Source organism: Stegostoma tigrinum, chromosome 7 (genome assembly GCF_030684315.1).
Source record: "Stegostoma tigrinum isolate sSteTig4 chromosome 7, sSteTig4.hap1, whole genome shotgun sequence".
NCBI classification, from domain to species: Eukaryota; Metazoa; Chordata; class Chondrichthyes; order Orectolobiformes; family Stegostomatidae; genus Stegostoma; species Stegostoma tigrinum.
Window position 1 is genome coordinate 97,964,805 of NC_081360.1, and position 16,002 is coordinate 97,980,806.

The window sequence follows — 16,002 nt, forward strand, 5'->3', positions numbered from 1 at the left end:
GTGCAGAAACTTGGTGAATAGTTTAATCTGAGTTTGCCAGTCAAGTAAATTTTTTTTTTTGGATAGTTTGGGACTAAATCTTTTAAATTTGCAATAACTTGAGCTAGATTTCCAGTGCATAGCAACATATCCCATAAAACACTTAAAACTATTTAATTACGATGTAGAACATTTTGTAATAGACTAGGGTTATAACACCTTTTTTAAAAAAAGTAGTCAATGGAGTCAGAACATGACTGGCCAGGCCAGTCCCTTGTAGATGCTGCACATTTACATATAGCTTCCACTGCATTTCATGACAATACATGAGATTATTATTCAGTGCCTGAATTAACTTTTGGTTTTTCAATTGTAAATATGCTCTCCAGCCCAGGAAGAAAACAAAAAAAATTCTTACATTCTCAGTACATTCGTTATTTCTCTACTAATTATACCTTGAAACACATGGTTAGAAATGTAAAAAAAGTTAAAGTTGCCATAGTTCTACAGATCATAAGGGTCACCACACTTCAGGTGAGGGGAGATGAGAGGGATCCTTCATGGTAACTTTAGTGCAGGAACTGAACCCACTGTTGGTATTATCTCTGCATTGCAAGCCAACTGAGCTAACACTCCTACTGGTCAGAAATGAGGGGGCTGGGAAATAAAGGGGAGAGATGGAAGCCTGGCCCCTCAAAGCAGAGCTTTTCCTCCTCAGCCATCACTCACTATGCCTAGGTGGGACAAAAAGAATGAGTATTTTAAAAGCAAAGTTTGCTTAACCAGGAACCACTGCAGGTGACAGGCATCATGGGTAATAAGCAAATAGAACTTAAGGACTTGAGCACGGGCGTTTTGGATCCATGCCTACACAGGATAGGTGCTATTCTATTGGAAGATGAGTCTAGCAATAACAAGGCATGGACGAGTGTTTCAGCAGTAAATGAACTGAAATAAAAACAGTTGGATAACGTCATCATATGCTCACAGTTTAATGCTTATGAGAAATTGGAAATTCATGAATACTGAAGAATCTAAATCTGAACTTGGAGAAATTCAGGAGGTCGGACAGCATCTGTGGAGAGAAAGCATTAACATTTCCAGTCCAGTGACCCTACTTTGAGAAATTGCTGGAGAAGCTGTTAACGTTTTAAGACCATAAGACATAAGAGTGGAAGTAAGGCCGTTCAGCCAATTAAATCATGGCTGATGGGCATTTCAACTCCACTTTCCTGCACTCTCCCCATAGCCCTTGATTCCATGAGATCAAGAATTTATCGATCACTGCCTTGAAGGCATCCAATGTCCCAGCCTCCACTGCACTCCGTGGCAATGAATTCCACAAGCCCACCAGTCTCTGGCTGAAGAAATGTCGTCTCATTTCTGTTTTAAATTTACCCCCTCTAATTTTAAGGCTGTGCTCACAGTCCTAGTATCCCTGCCTAATGGAAACAACTTCCTAGCGTCCACCCCTTCTAAGCCATAAATAATCTTGTAAGTTTCTATTAGATCTCCCCTCAACCTTCCAAACTCTAATGAATACAATCCCAGGATCCTTAGCCATTCATCATACGTTAAACCTACTATTCCAGGGATCATCCGTGTGAATCTCCGCTCGACACGCTCCAGGGCCAGTATGTCCTTCCTGAGGTGTGGGGCCCAAAATTGGACACAGTATTCTAAATGGGGCCTAACTAGAGCTTTATAAAGCCTCAGAAGCACATCGCTGCTTTTATATTCCAACCCTCTTGAGATAAACGACGACATTACATTCGCTTTCTTAATCACGGACTCTATCTGGAGAGAATCCTGGACCAACACTCCCAGATCCCTTTGTACTTCTGCTTTACAAATTTTCTCACCATTTAGAAAATAGTCCATGCCTGTATTCTTTTTTCCAAAGTGCAAAACCTCACATTTGCTCACATTGAATTTCATCAGCCATTTCCTGGACCACTCTCCTAAAACTGTCTAAATCTTTCTGCAGCTTCCCCACCTCCTCAGTACTACCTGCCTGTCCACCTATCTTTGTATCATCAGCAAACTTCGCCAGAATGCCCCCAGTCCCTTCATCCAGATCATTAATATATAAGGTGAACAGCTGCGGCCCCAACACTGAACCCTGCAGGACACCACTCATCACCGGTTGCCATTCCGAAAAAGATCCTTTTATCCCAACTCTCTGCCTTCTGTCAGACAGCCAATCCTCAATCCAAGCCAGTAGCTCACCTCAAACACCACGGACCCTCACCTTGCTCAGCAGCCTCCGGTGAGGCACCGTATCAAAGGCCTTTTGCAAGTCTAGATACCTAACATCTACTGGGTTTCCCTGGTCTAACATACTTGTTACCTCTTCAAAGAACTTTGGGCTCTGCTTTCTCTCCACGGATGCTGCCTGATCTGCTCAAGTTTCTGATTTTCAGCATCTGCAGTTTTTGGTTTTGTTTTGAATACTGAAGAATGTTTGGTTTCAGCATATTTCCAAACCCCACAAAGTGGAGCCAAAGCACACTAATAATTGTACTTCAGGTTAAATTGCAGTAAATGACAACCAGATAGCAACCTCAATATTTATTTTCCACAACAGAAAACATGAAACATGGGGGAAAAAAATTTGCATTTGCATTTGCATTTGGTCAACCTTTGTTCAAATCCATACTTCCGTGACTCTGGAGAAGAAAGAGATCAGGGAAGATGGCTGATGGTTGTGTGCCAGTAGTGAATTCTTTTACAGGCCCAGTTTGGTTCTTCTCCAGTGTCTCCTCTTGGAGTTGTACCTACAATATACAAGAAACAGCTGAAATTAGACCTTATGGTTTTTTAGTTCTTTCCAAATGCAAACATGAGCAGAAGCAACCACTGAACAAATTTCAACCTATACTAGTAACATGCAACGTGGTTACATAGACATGTAGCTGTTATAACAGATCTCACCACTGGAAGGCAAGACTAAACAGAGAGCATTAACAGCCTTTGATTTCAGCAGGGTAAATGACAGCACATCATGGTGAGAAGCACTGCAATTGCAGACCTGCCTTCAAAATGGAGAAAAGAGAGCAAAATTTGTCAAAATGCTTTACACATTGATCTGAAATGTGAAGTGCTCTACCAAACACACTGCATCAGAAATGGGGTAAGTGACACCCGAAACGTTAGCCATTTCTGCCCACATACACTGCCAGATCGGGTGAATATTTCCAGTATTTAGTATCTTCATTTGAGGCTTCCAGCATCTACAGTATTTGCTTTTGTGCCAGCAATAAAAGATCACTTTTGCAGTTAAAACACAAGCACTCCTGGTAAAAGACATTTTGATCCAGATCCAGTCTAACTTGTATCAGAACAGTGTCACACTGATCGGACGAGATAAACAAGCTACAAAACAATGAGAAATAGGCACAAAAAAGACAAATCATATGTACAAGTGTAGAAATCTCCAGATCTGTTGAATCTCTAGACCTGCATAGTCCTGCAGTGATTAGCTGAACATCTATTGTCAGGAAAGTATTTTAACGAATTAAAGAAATAATAACAGAACATTTGGAAAATCAATGTAAACAAATAGAGTCAACATGTTTTCCTGAAAGGGAAAGAGTATCTGACTAATTCATTGGAGACTTGAGGAAATCTCAACCAGAGTGGATAGAAAGGAACCAATAGATGCACTGTATTTTGACTTCCAAGGTACCTCACAAAAGATTAAGTCACAACAGTACATGGTGTCGGGGGTAGTATATTGGCATGCATAGAGAATTGGCTCATGGACAATGAGTGGAGATAAGGTTTTCTTTTTCCTGAGGTGTAAAAAGGCTAAGAATCTGCCCAGAAGAGAAATTGGTACAATGTATCCTTGCCCCTGGCCAGCAGGAGAGTCTAGAGACAGTTTGACTATATTTAAAAAAAGGAGTAGGCTGTTCGGTCACTCAAGCCTGTTCTGCCATTCATTTGGATCGTGGCTGATCCAATACTCATTCCACTTTCCTGCCTTTTCCAAGTGACCCTTGATTCCACTACAGATTGAGAATCTATCTCAAACGTATATATACCCAAGAGAACTCTGTCCCCACAGCTAGGAGTTCCAAAGGTGATCAATCCTCTGGGAGAAGAAATTTCACAAATTTCTTAATTTAGCAACTCTGTATTCTGACTATACCCTCTGTTCCTAGACCGTTCCATAGGGGGAAATAACCTCTCAGAACTTACCCTGTCTAGCCCCTTATGAAACATGTGATTTCATTGAAACTTATATCTCATTCTTCTAAATTCCAATGGGTAGGTTCCACCCAGTTTAATCTCTGGTCATTGGTCAATCCCTCTATATAGGGAATTATCCTTCAGAGAACCTTCAGTGAACAGCCTCCAATGAAATAAAATAAGGGGATCTAGACTGCTTATAGTACTCTAGGTGTGGTCTCACCAGCACCTTGTGCAGTTGCTGTAAGACTAAACTGCAACTCCCTTGAAATAACAGCCAACATTCCATTAAGCCTACCTGCTGCACCTGTGTTTTAGCTTTGCATTTCATGCACAAGTACTCGCAAATTCATTTCTGTAGCAGCTTTCTGCAGTGTCTCATTTTAAATAATACGTCATTAAGCAGTCAGCTACAAGACAGAAGAGAAACAACTTGCAATAACAAAAACTAGCTGCCAATGTCCTGTTTTAAAAACCAGAAGGTTGCTACCCAAGGAACATCCATGCAAAGTACAGGCAAATCTACAATCAATCTGGCAGCAGGCAGTGCAAGGAATTCTAGATAATAAAATGTGAGGCTGGATGAACACAGCAGGCCAAGCAGCATCTCAGGAGCACAAAAGCTGACGTTTCGGGCCTAGACCCTTTAGGCCCAAAACGTCAGCTTTTGAGCTCCTGAGATGCTGCTTGGCCTGCTGTGTTCATCCAGCCTCACATTTTATTATCTTGGATTCTCCAGCATCTGCAGTTCCCATTATCTCTGGAGTGCAAGGAATTCTACCTGATGTAGTACAGAAGCAGCATTATAAGAAAGGACAGGCCTTCTATAAAAGTTAATATTCTCAATTGGAGTAAGGCAAATTTTGATGGGGAACTTGGTCAGCATTGACAAGTTGGACCAAGGGTCTATTTCCATGTCTGTTCCCAGCCCACTGTATCATGTTATGCTGCTAAGTCTACACAACTTGTAAGCATTGTATGCTGTGGTACAAATGAGCAACGTACTGAATGCACTTCACCTGCACATACAATGCTACAATCTATGTTATTGACAGGCAATTACTAAAGCCCCTTAAATCACACTTTCGGTTTGATTTGAATCAAGCAGTGAAGCCTCAAATTAGCGACGGCAATCATTAGTGTGATGACCCACACGTCACCGTGCTCAGTCACTCCAGTTTTTGCCGTGACCTGACTTTGGACTTCCAGGAAAAAGTCATTGGTTGTCATCTAAATGCCGATTGTCTTTTGAGGAAAGGTTGAACAGGTTCAGCTGTATGAATTGGACATTACAAGAATGAGAGGGGAAATTATTTGGATGCTTCAAGAATATTTTATAGAAATGTAGAAGTGAGAGGATAGCGGTTCAAGCCTGTTCTGCTATTCAATCTGATATGGCTGACCTGCTATCTCAATGCCAAACTTTCTTTCATTGCTTTCTCCCTATACCCCTTGATGCCTTTAATATCTTGAAGATACTCGATGACTTGGTGTCCCAAGGCTTCGGTGGTAGAAAATTCTACAGGTTCACTACCCTGAGTCAAGAAAGCTCCCCCTCATCTCAGCCTAAATGGTCCTGAGACTGCTCCCTGGTTCTAGACCCCCTAGCCAAGGAAAACATTCTTTTATCATTTACGGGCTGAGGGAGTCACTAGCCAGACCAGCATTTACTGCTCACCCCTAAACGCTCAGACAGCAGTTTCCTTCCCTAAAGGACATTAGTGAACCAGATGGGTTTTTTCCAAAATCAACAATTGATTCACTGTCATTAGACTCTTAATTCCATATTTTAATTGAAGTGTTGCCATCTGCTGTGGTGGGATTCAATGTTCTAGGGGACCTGGGTTTATCTGGATTAACAGTCCACTGATAATGCCACCAGGCAGTTGTGTCCACATGAGACCTCCCCCTTTGCCAATGTCTGGTCTATCCAGCCGGTTGGATTTTTATATGTTTCCATCAGATCCCCTCTCATCCTCTAATTTCTACAGAACACAGGGCCTATTGAGCCAAACTCGCCTCGTACAGCATTTTCGTTATCAGCTTAGCAAACATTCACTGCATTCCCTCTACGGTAAGTATATCCTTATTTAGGTAGGGAGTGCAAAAAACTGCACAGACGATAACTCCAGGTGCAATCTCACCAAGTACAACTGCAGCACATCATCCCTGAAGTCAAATCCTCCTGTAAGGAAGACTAATATTCAATATGCCTTCCCAACTGCTTGGTATAAAACTTGTCTACATTGACTGGTTTACAAGGGCACCCACTTTGTACATTCATACTTCCCCTGATGAAACTAGAATGACAGGATGGGATTTAAACAATAAAAAATGGTTCCATGCCTCACCTGCAACTTCCTCCTCACCCAACCCTCTCTTTATACAAACACAGGTGCAAGAGTTGGCAATTTGGCCCATCAAGCCTCTTCCACTGTTCACTTTGATCATGATTGATCCTCTAGATCAACACCACATTCCTGCTCTCTTCCCCTTCCTTTAGCCTCCAGAAGTTTATTTCTTTTTTGAATGTATTTGCTGATCTGGTATCCACCACCGTGTGTTAGAAAATTCCACAGGACACTACCATTTGAGTAAAAACGTATCTCCTCATCTCAGTCCTAAATAGTCTATCATATCCTCAGACTGTGCTCCCTGGTTCTAGACTTCTCAATCAAAGTCACACTATCTGTCCAGCCTCATCACAATTTTATAAGTTACAATGAGATCCTCTTGTTGTTCTAAACCTCAGTGAATACAGGCCTAGTGGACTCGATCTTTGTGAATAATAAAGCCACCATTCCAGGAATCATTAAAATAGAACATTCATGTTCTGAAGAAGAGTCAGAACTGGACTTGAAATGTTGACCCTGCCTTCACTCCACAAATGCTGCCAGACCTGCTGAGTTTCTCCAGCGATTTGTTTTTTAATCCCAGGAATCAGCCTGTTGAACCTTTGCCACACTCCCTCTATGGCAAGTATACCTTTTCTTCCCTCTAACAGCCTCCCCTGAAGAAGAGTACTGCCAGATTAAAACAAAAATTCTGTTTATCTCTCTCTCGCAGATGCTACCAGACTTGCTGAGTTTCTCCAGCATTGTGCGTTTCAGTTTTCCAGCATCTGTAGTATTTTGTTTTTATAAAATCTGTGTACAAGTATACACAAATCTGTGGAGAATGGCCATCAACACAGAAAACATGAGCATCTGGAGCAGGAGGCGGCCATTTGGCCCCATGAACCTGCACCACCAATTGATAAGACTATTGCTCTTTCCATGTACAATTCAAACAGGAATAATAAGAACCAAAGCCATGGACCTTCTATACACCATAAAATGTAGGAGCAGGAATAGCCAATGATTCTGCTCTGCCTTTCACAGCTAATAATCTTCAACTCTATTTTGCTGCCTTTTTCTCATAAACCTTGATTCCCTTATCAATTAAAATCTATCCATCTCAGCCTTGAATAGAGTGAACAACCAAACCTCTACAACCCTCTGTAGTGAAGAATGCCACAGTTTCACCACCCTCAGAAAAAAAATTCCTCGTTTTTTTTCTGAAATTTTGCTCTCTAGTCCTAGGCTCTCCCACAAGAGAAACAACCTTTCCACATCTGTCTACCATGTCAAATCCCCCCCAGAATCCTGTATGTTCAATTAAGATTGAATCTCGTTCTTCTAAAGTCGAATGAGTAGAATTCCAACTTCCTCAACCGCTCCTTATGAGGCAATTCCTTCTTATCTGGGATCAGCCTAGTTGAACCTTTGTGGATGGTCTCCAATGCCAGTTGTACCTTTCCTCACATAAGGGACCAAAGCTGCTCACAGTATTCTAGGAGTGGTCTAATTATTGTTTTATATAATTTTAGCAATGTTTATACTCCATTCCCTTAGAAATAAAGGCCAACATTCCCTTTGTCTTCCCCGTTACCCACTGAACTTGTATGCTAGCTTTCTGTGATTTCTATACGAGGACTCCCAAAGCCCACTGTACTGCAGCTTTCAGCAGTCTTTCTCCATTTAATATTCAGCTCCTCTATTCTGCCTGCTAAAGTGCACAACTTCATTATATCAGGAATCTTGTCCGATGGCCAGATTCGCATTGTATTGTATCAGGCAGTTTAGAACAACCCGGTGAAAATGTCCAGTGTTGAGACATTTGCTTTGCTTAATGTTGAATATAGTTGTAGCTGTCCTGAAAATCCCCACACTGGGGTATCAGTGGGCAGTTGTTCCTGGCATTTTGCACAAAATTAAGTGATGTTTTGGTGTAATGTGGTGTAAACCACATTATATTCCATCTAACTAGGCTTTTGCTGACTAGCCAAACCTGCCTCTACCCATTTGCAGACTCCTTGCATCATCCTCACCACTCGCCTTCCCACACATTTTTGTGCCACCCGCAAACTTGGCATTCCCATGGCAAGACCTTGGAACGGATTTTTGAGTGTTAAAAAAAAGTTCACAACAGTATAGATTATTACTTAAGGTGGGATTGAAGTGAAATGATTACAGGATCAAACATCAGAAGCTTGATAGAAAAGTGCACAGTGCATTGGATCCCCGCTATCATGATATTAAGAACAAAGGATTTAGGGCCATTGAGCCCTTCTAACCAGTTCCACTATTCAATGAGATTGTAGGGGACATAGTTGTTATCGATCTTCACTTTCTTGTCACAGCCTCAACTCCAAGATGCCTTGTCTAAATTCAATGCTTCTGCTACCTGCATTAATTTCTGTCCCGAGAAAGTAATTCTTCATCTGACCTAAATTGGGAACCAGCCAAATATTTAAATTATATGAGACAAATAAAAACTGCACATTGTGGAATCCAAGGCAGACAGACAGTCAGGAGGCTGGAAGAACCCAGCAGGTCAGGCAGCATCTGGAAGAAAGGAACAGTCAATGGTTCAGGTATTATCTTTCTTCAGGACTCTTTAACCTGTATCATCTAGTAAAAGATTCCTCAAAAGGGTAACATCCTCTTGGCATTCAAACTGTCAGCTCACCTCAGGATTTTATACATTTACACCAAAACATCACTTAGTTTTGTGAAAAATGCCAAGAACGACTGCCCACTGATACCCCAGTGTGGGGATTTTCAGAACAGCCATAATTATGTTCGACATTAAACAAAGCAAAGGCCTCAACACTGGACATTTTCACAAGATCTTTCCTAAACTACCTGATATGATCCAATGTGAATCAGACGATCAGATAAGATTCCTGATGTGAACTTTTTCCTTAAAAATGCAAACCATACGTGATCTAATCATGAAAGTATGCCTCTGATGGGTGAGTCACACAGTACCAATGTTACGTGAACAAAGATCTTTTGTAGCACACTGAAAACTGGTTTCTGATTCTCTGCTGAACTGCCAAAGGAATGCAGGTGAAAAGCTGGACCAACTAAGTCAGTTTTAAAGACTGACGGGGAGGAAATTTCAATAGATGAGCTGGGACACCATTGTCAGAGGCCAGACTCCCTGAACCCATACCTGATCTTGTTGCCGGTTTTCATGCGGATCCACTGTGGAATTGGCCTGTTTTGCTTCATCTTCTTGGCCAGGAAGCGCTTGATCCTGAAAGTTTTGTGGGATGGCTACAAGTATAAAGGAAATGAAATGAACAGTTGAACGACAATATTTACAGCCTCACCTGAAAACTAAATAAGGAACATTTTGGCAGTTGGGGTTTTCTAAGTAATGGCGACGGGTGTGTCGGTGGGGGGAACACCTGCCAAATCTGTCAGGTGGGTGGATATTGCTTGGAGGGTATAGCTTTGCTGCCAAATGTCACAGTGGACCACAAGGTGAAAGTCTGTCTTCAAAAAAAGATGGAATGATGGAAAACTAATGGCACAACCAGGGATGATTTGACCCATCGCATTCATCCCACTCAACCCAGTCCCACTTTCCAGCATCTGATCTATAGCCCTGAAAGTTACAGCACTTAAAGAGGGCGAGGGCCTCTGCCTCCACTGCCTGAAAAAAAAAAGGGTCACAGCTTCCTCACTCTAGCAGTTGAGACATGAGTCCAGTCACGAAACCTGGGCTGGTAGGTCACCACATCCGCCTCAACTGGAACAGGACAGGGCAGCCTGATGATTGAGGCAGAAGAGATGCTGGGATTCATAAACTGTAACAAAAACAAAAGTTACCGGGAAACCTTTGCAAAACACTTAGTTCAGCCTCAGGTGCAGTATCATGTCCAGTGCTAGGTGTATAACAGACCAATGTTCACACGATGAACCATTCATCACAAGACTTTCAGACATTTGCAAGATTTTCATTATAAATTTAGTTTTGCACAATTTATTTTCATATTTCCAAGTCCAAAATCTGGCACGCCCTTCTCCTCCCACCACAACAACAAAGAACAATATATCAGAGGTAACGGGAACTGGAGATGCTGGAGAATCCAACATAACAAAGTGTGGGGCTGGATGGACACAGCAGGCCAAGCAGCATCTCAGGAGCACAAAAGCTGATGTTTCGGGCCTAGACCCTTCATCAGACAGGGGCATGGGGTGAGGGTTCTGCAATAAATAGGGAGAGAGGGGGAGGCGGACCGAAGATGGAAAGAAAAGAAGATAGGTGGAGAGGTAGGGAGGGGATAGGTCAGTCCAGGGAAGACAGACAGGTCAAGAAGGTGGGATGAGGTTAGTAGGTAGGAGATGGAGGTGCGGCTTGGGGTGGGAGGAAGGGATGGGTGAGAGGAAGAACAGGTTAGGGAGGCAGAGACAGGTTGGACTGATTTTGGGATGCACTGGGTGGGGGGGGGGGAGGGGGAGAAGAGCTGGGCTGGTTGTGTGGTGCAATGGGGAGAGGGGACGAACTGGGCTGGTTTTGGGATGCGGTGGAGGAAGGGGAGATTTTGAAGCTGGTGAAGTCCACATTGATACCATTGGGCTGCAGGGTTCCCAAGCGGAATATGAGTTGCTGTTCCTGCAATCTTCGGGTGGCATCATTGTGGCATTGCAGGAGGCCCATTATGGACATGTCATCTAAAGAAAGGGAGGGGGAGTGGAAATGGTTTGCGACTGGGAGGTGCAGTTGTTTATTGCAAACCGAGCGGAGGTGTTCTGCAAAGCAGTCCCCAAGCCTCCGCTTGGTTTCCCCAATGTAGAGGCAGCCACACCGGGTACAGTGGATGCAGTATACCACATTGGCAGATGTGCAGGTGAACCTCTGCTTAATGTGGAAAGTCATCTTGGGGCCTGGGATAGGGGTGAGGGAGGAGGTGTGGGGGCAAGTGTAGCACTTCCTGCGGTTGCAGGGGAAGGTGCCGGGTGTGGTGGGGTTGGAGGGCAGCGTGGAGCGAACAAGGGAGTCACGGTGAGAGTGGTCTCTCCGGAAAGCGGACAGGGGTGGGGATGGAAAAATGTCTTGGGTGGTGGGGTCGGATTGTAGATGGCGGAAGTGTCGGAGGATGATGCGTTGTATCCAGAGGTTGGTGGGGTGCTGTGAGAGAACGAGGGAGATCCTCTTTGGGCGGTTGTGGCGGGGGCGGGGTGTGAGGGATGTGTTGCGGGAAATGCGGGAGACGCGGTCAAGGGAGTTCTCGACCACTGTGGGGGGAAAGTTGCGGTCCTTGAAGAACTGTTCAGTTCAGAAAGTCCAGTTCTGGGCGCCCTATTATAGGAAAGATGTGGATGCTTTGGAGAGGGTTCAGAGGAGGTTTACCAGGATGCTGCCTGGACTGGAGGGCTTATCTTATGAAGAGAGGTTGACTGAGCTCGGTCTCTTTTCATTGGAGAAAAGGAGGAGGAGAGGGGACCCAATTGAGGTATACAAGATAATGAGAGGCATAGATAGAGTCGATAGCCAGAGACTATTTCCCAGGGCAGAAATGGCTAGCACGAGGGGTCATAGTTTTAAGCTGGTTGGTGGAAAGTATAGAGGGGATGTCAGAGGCAGGTTCTTTACGCAGAGAGTTGTGAGAGCATGGAATGCGTTGCCAGCAGCAGTTGTGGAAGCAAGGTCATTGGGGTCATTTAAGAGACTGCTGGACATGCATATGGTCACAGAAATTTGAGGGTGCATCCATGAGGATCAATGGTCGGCACAACATTGTGGGCTGAAGGGCCTGTTCTGTGCTGTACTGTTCTATGTTCTATCTAACTTGGACATCTGGGATGTGCGGGAGTGGAATGCCTCATCGTGGGAGCAGATGTGGTTGAGGCGGAGGAATTGGGAATAGGGGATGGAATTTTTGCAGGAGAGTGGGTGGGAGGAGGTGTATTCTAGGTAGCTGTGGGAGTCGGTGGGCTTGAAATGGACATCAGTTACATGCTGGTTGCCTGAGATGGAGACTGAGAGATCCAGGAAGGTGAGGGATGTGCTGGAGATGGCCCAGGTGAACTTAAGGTTGGGGTGGAAGGTGTTGGTGAAGTGGATGAACTGTTCGAGCTCCTCTGGGGAGCAAGAGGCGGCGCCGATACAGTCATCAACGTAACGGAGGAAGAGGTGGGGTTTGGGGCCTGTGTAGGTGCGGAAGAAGGACTTTTCCACGTAACCTACAAAGAGGCAGGTATAGCTGGGGCCCATGCGGATGCCCATGGCCACCCCCTTAGTCTGTAGGAAGTGGGAGGAATCGAAAGAGAAGTTGTTGAGGGTGAGGACGAGTTCGGCTAGGCGGATGAGGGTGTCGGTGGAGGGGGACTGGTCGGGCCTGCGGGACAGGAAGAAGCAGAGGGCCTTGAGGCCATCTGCATGCGGAATGCAGGTGTATAGGGACTGGACGTCCATGGTGAAAATGGGGTGTTGGGGGCCAGGGAATTGGAAGTCCTGGAGGAGGTGGAGGCCGTGGGTGGTCCATGGTGAAAATGAGGTCCAGTCCCTATACACCTGCATTCCGCATGCAGATGGCCTCAAGGCCCTCCGCTTCTTCCTGTCCCGCAGGCCCGACCAGTCCCCCTCCACCGACACCCTCGTCCGCCTAGCCGAACTCATCCTCACCCTCAACTTCTCTTTCAATTCCTCCCACTTCCCACAGACTAAGGGGGTGGCCATGGGCCCCAGCTATGCCTGCCTCTTTGTAGGTTACGTGGAAAAGTCCCTCTTCCGCACCTACACAGGCCCCAAACACCACCTCTTCCTCCAGTACACTGATGACTGTATCGGCGCCGCTTCTTGCTCCCCAGAGGAGCTCGAACAGTTCATCCACTTCACCAACACCTTCCACCCCAACCTTCAGTTCACCTGGGCCATCTCCAGCACATCCCTCACCTTCATGGACCTCTCAGTCTCCATCTTAGGCAACCAGCTTGTAACTGATGTCCATTTCAAGCCCACCGACTCCCACAGCTACCTAGAATACACCTCCTCCCTCCCACCCTCCTGCAAAAATTCCACCCCCTATTCCCAATTCCTCCGCCTCCGCTCCCACGATGAGGCATTCCACTCCCGCACATCCCAGATGTCCAAGTTCTTCAAGGACCGCAACTTTGCCCCCACAGTGGTCGAGAACGCCCTTGACCGTGTCTCCTGCATTTCCCGCAACACATCCCTCACACACCGCCCCCGCCACAACCGCCCAAAGAGGATCCCCCTCGTTCTCACACACCACCCCACCAACCTCCAGATACAACGCATCATCCTCCGACACTTCCGCCATCTACAATCCGACCCCACCACCCAAGACATTTTTCCATCCCCACCCCTGTCTGCTTTCCGGAGAGACCACTCTCTCCGTGACTCCCTTGTTCGCTCCACACTGCCCTCCAACCCCACCACACCCGGCACCTTCCCCTGCAACTGCAGGAAATGCTACACTTGTCCCCACACCTCCTCCCTCACCCCTATCCCAGGCCCCAAGATGACTTTCCACATTAAGCAGAGGTTCACCTGCACATCTGCCAATGTGGTATACTGCATCCACTGTACCCAGTGTGGCTTCCTCTACATTGGGGAAACCAAGCTTGCGGACCGCTTTGCAGAACACCTCCGCTCAGTTCGCAATAAACAACTGCACCTCCCAGTCGCACACCATTTCCACTCCCCCTCCCATTCTTTAGATGACATGTCCATCATGGGCCTCCTGCAGTGCCACAATGATGCCACCCGAAGGTTGCAGGAACAGCAACTCATATTCCGCCTGGGAACCCTGCAGCCTAATGGTATCAACGTGGACTTCACCAGTTTCAAAATCTCCCCTTCCCCCACCGCATCCCAAAACCAGCCCAGTTCGTCCCCTCCCCCCACTGCACCACACAACCAGCCCAGCTCTTCCCCCCCACCCACTGCATCCCAAAACCAGTCCAACCTGTCTCTGCCTCCCTAACCGGTTCTTCCTCTCACCCATCCCTTCCTCCCACCCCAAGCCGCACCCCCATCTACCTACTAACCTCATCCCACCTCCTTGACCTGTCCGTCTTCCCTGGACTGACCTATCCCCTCCCTACCTCCCCACCTATACTCTCCTCTCTATCTATCTTCTTTACTCTCCATCTTCGGTCCGCCTCCCCCTCTCTCCCTATTTATTCCAGTTCCCTCTCCCCATCCCCCTCTCTGATGAAGGGTCTAGGCCCGAAACGTCAGCTTTTGTGCTCCTGAGATGCTGCTGGGCCTGCTGTGTTCATCCAGCCTCACACTTTGTTATCAAAGAACAATATATAACAGGAACAGAACCATCAGCCCTCCAAGCCTACACTGCCACATTTTGCCTTTCCACACCATAAATGTCTTCATTCACAGGATCCATATCCCTCTATTCCCTTCCTATTTTGCATTCATCCAGGTGCTTCTTGAATGCTGTTGTCACATCTGCTTCCACCACCTCTGCTGGCAACATGTTCCAGACATTCACTACCCTTTGTGTGAAAAAAAAACCCAGCCTCTCTGACATTTCTTTTGAAGTCCACCCGAGCCCCCTCTCACCTTGAACCTGTATCCCCTAGTAATTGATCCCTCCACCCTGGAAAAAAGCTTCATATTTTCCATGGTATCCACAATCTAAACTTCTATCAGGTTGCCCTTAACCTCCTTCACTCCAGTGAAAACACACCCAAGTCCATCCAACCCTCCTTCACAGTAAAATCCCGCAGACCAGGCAACATCCTGGTAAAACTTTTCTGTACCCTCTCCAAAGCATCCACATCCTTCTGGTAGTGTGGTGGCCACAACTGTATGCACAATATTCCACGTGTGGCCTAACCGATATTTTATAAAGCTATCACACTGAAAGTCCCTGCTAGGACGGTTGTGTTTGACATTTACTGGGACTTGCATCTGTAACACTGAGCCACACACTCGAGGGAGAAGGCAAGATGCCTAACTGTCCTGAAACTGTGTGACCATCCCATGTGCTGCTGAGATTCGAGTTGGGGCAAGTTCCGGCAGGGGAGGCAGAGACTCCTTTCCCCTCGGCTTGCTTTAGGAAGGGGTCTGGTGCGTGGCCCCCTGCAGGGATCAGGCTGGACGAGCCAGTGTCCAGTAGCTAAATGCCGGGAAGAGAAATTAGGTTATGTACTCCATCCTTATGATTTTTCGTTTCAATACAGATGCTGAATGTTACAGCGGGGCTTTCCGGACGGATTCACGACATTTACTGAACAAGCCGCCAGCCCGGAGGAGGCGGATGGGGACGGATTGTATCCGCCTGCACTCACCATGGCCGCTACCTCCGCCCGATCGCTCCTCAGGCACCCCACAAAGAAAGAGGAAGTGGCTCCGGCGCAGGGTCAAAGGTTAAGGCTGAGCTTCCGCTGGGGGCCCTCACACCGCCGTTTCCTTTTGTTGTGTGGCTGCATGGTGGCCAGACAAACGGCCGTCGGCGCAGTACGTGAGGAGAGAGGTGGAGGTGGAGGTGGGGGTGGGAATTCGCGT

The 16,002-nt window shown here is 46.2% G+C and overlaps 1 protein-coding gene across 1 annotated transcript; it reads right to left on the minus strand.

Annotated features, from left to right (window-relative positions):
* Window positions 1-2,535: 2,535 nt before the first annotated feature.
* On the minus strand, window positions 2,536-15,920 carry rpl39 (ribosomal protein L39). Its single transcript, XM_048535045.2, has 3 exons — window positions 15,786-15,920; window positions 9,673-9,776; window positions 2,536-2,756 (listed from the first exon to the last, which is right to left on the minus strand). Exons 1-3 carry the CDS (start codon window positions 15,786-15,788, stop codon window positions 2,708-2,710), a joined length of 156 nt encoding a protein of 51 aa, XP_048391002.1. The 5' UTR covers window positions 15,789-15,920; the 3' UTR covers window positions 2,536-2,707.
* Window positions 15,921-16,002: the final 82 nt, after the last annotated feature.

Bases quoted from the DNA above. Each gene is read 5' to 3' on its own strand.
- rpl39 (XM_048535045.2), bottom strand. The intron at 2,757-9,672 runs GTATGGGTTCAG...TGTATATTGTAG, and splicing joins AAAACCGGCAACAAGATCAG to GTACAACTCCAAGAGGAGAC.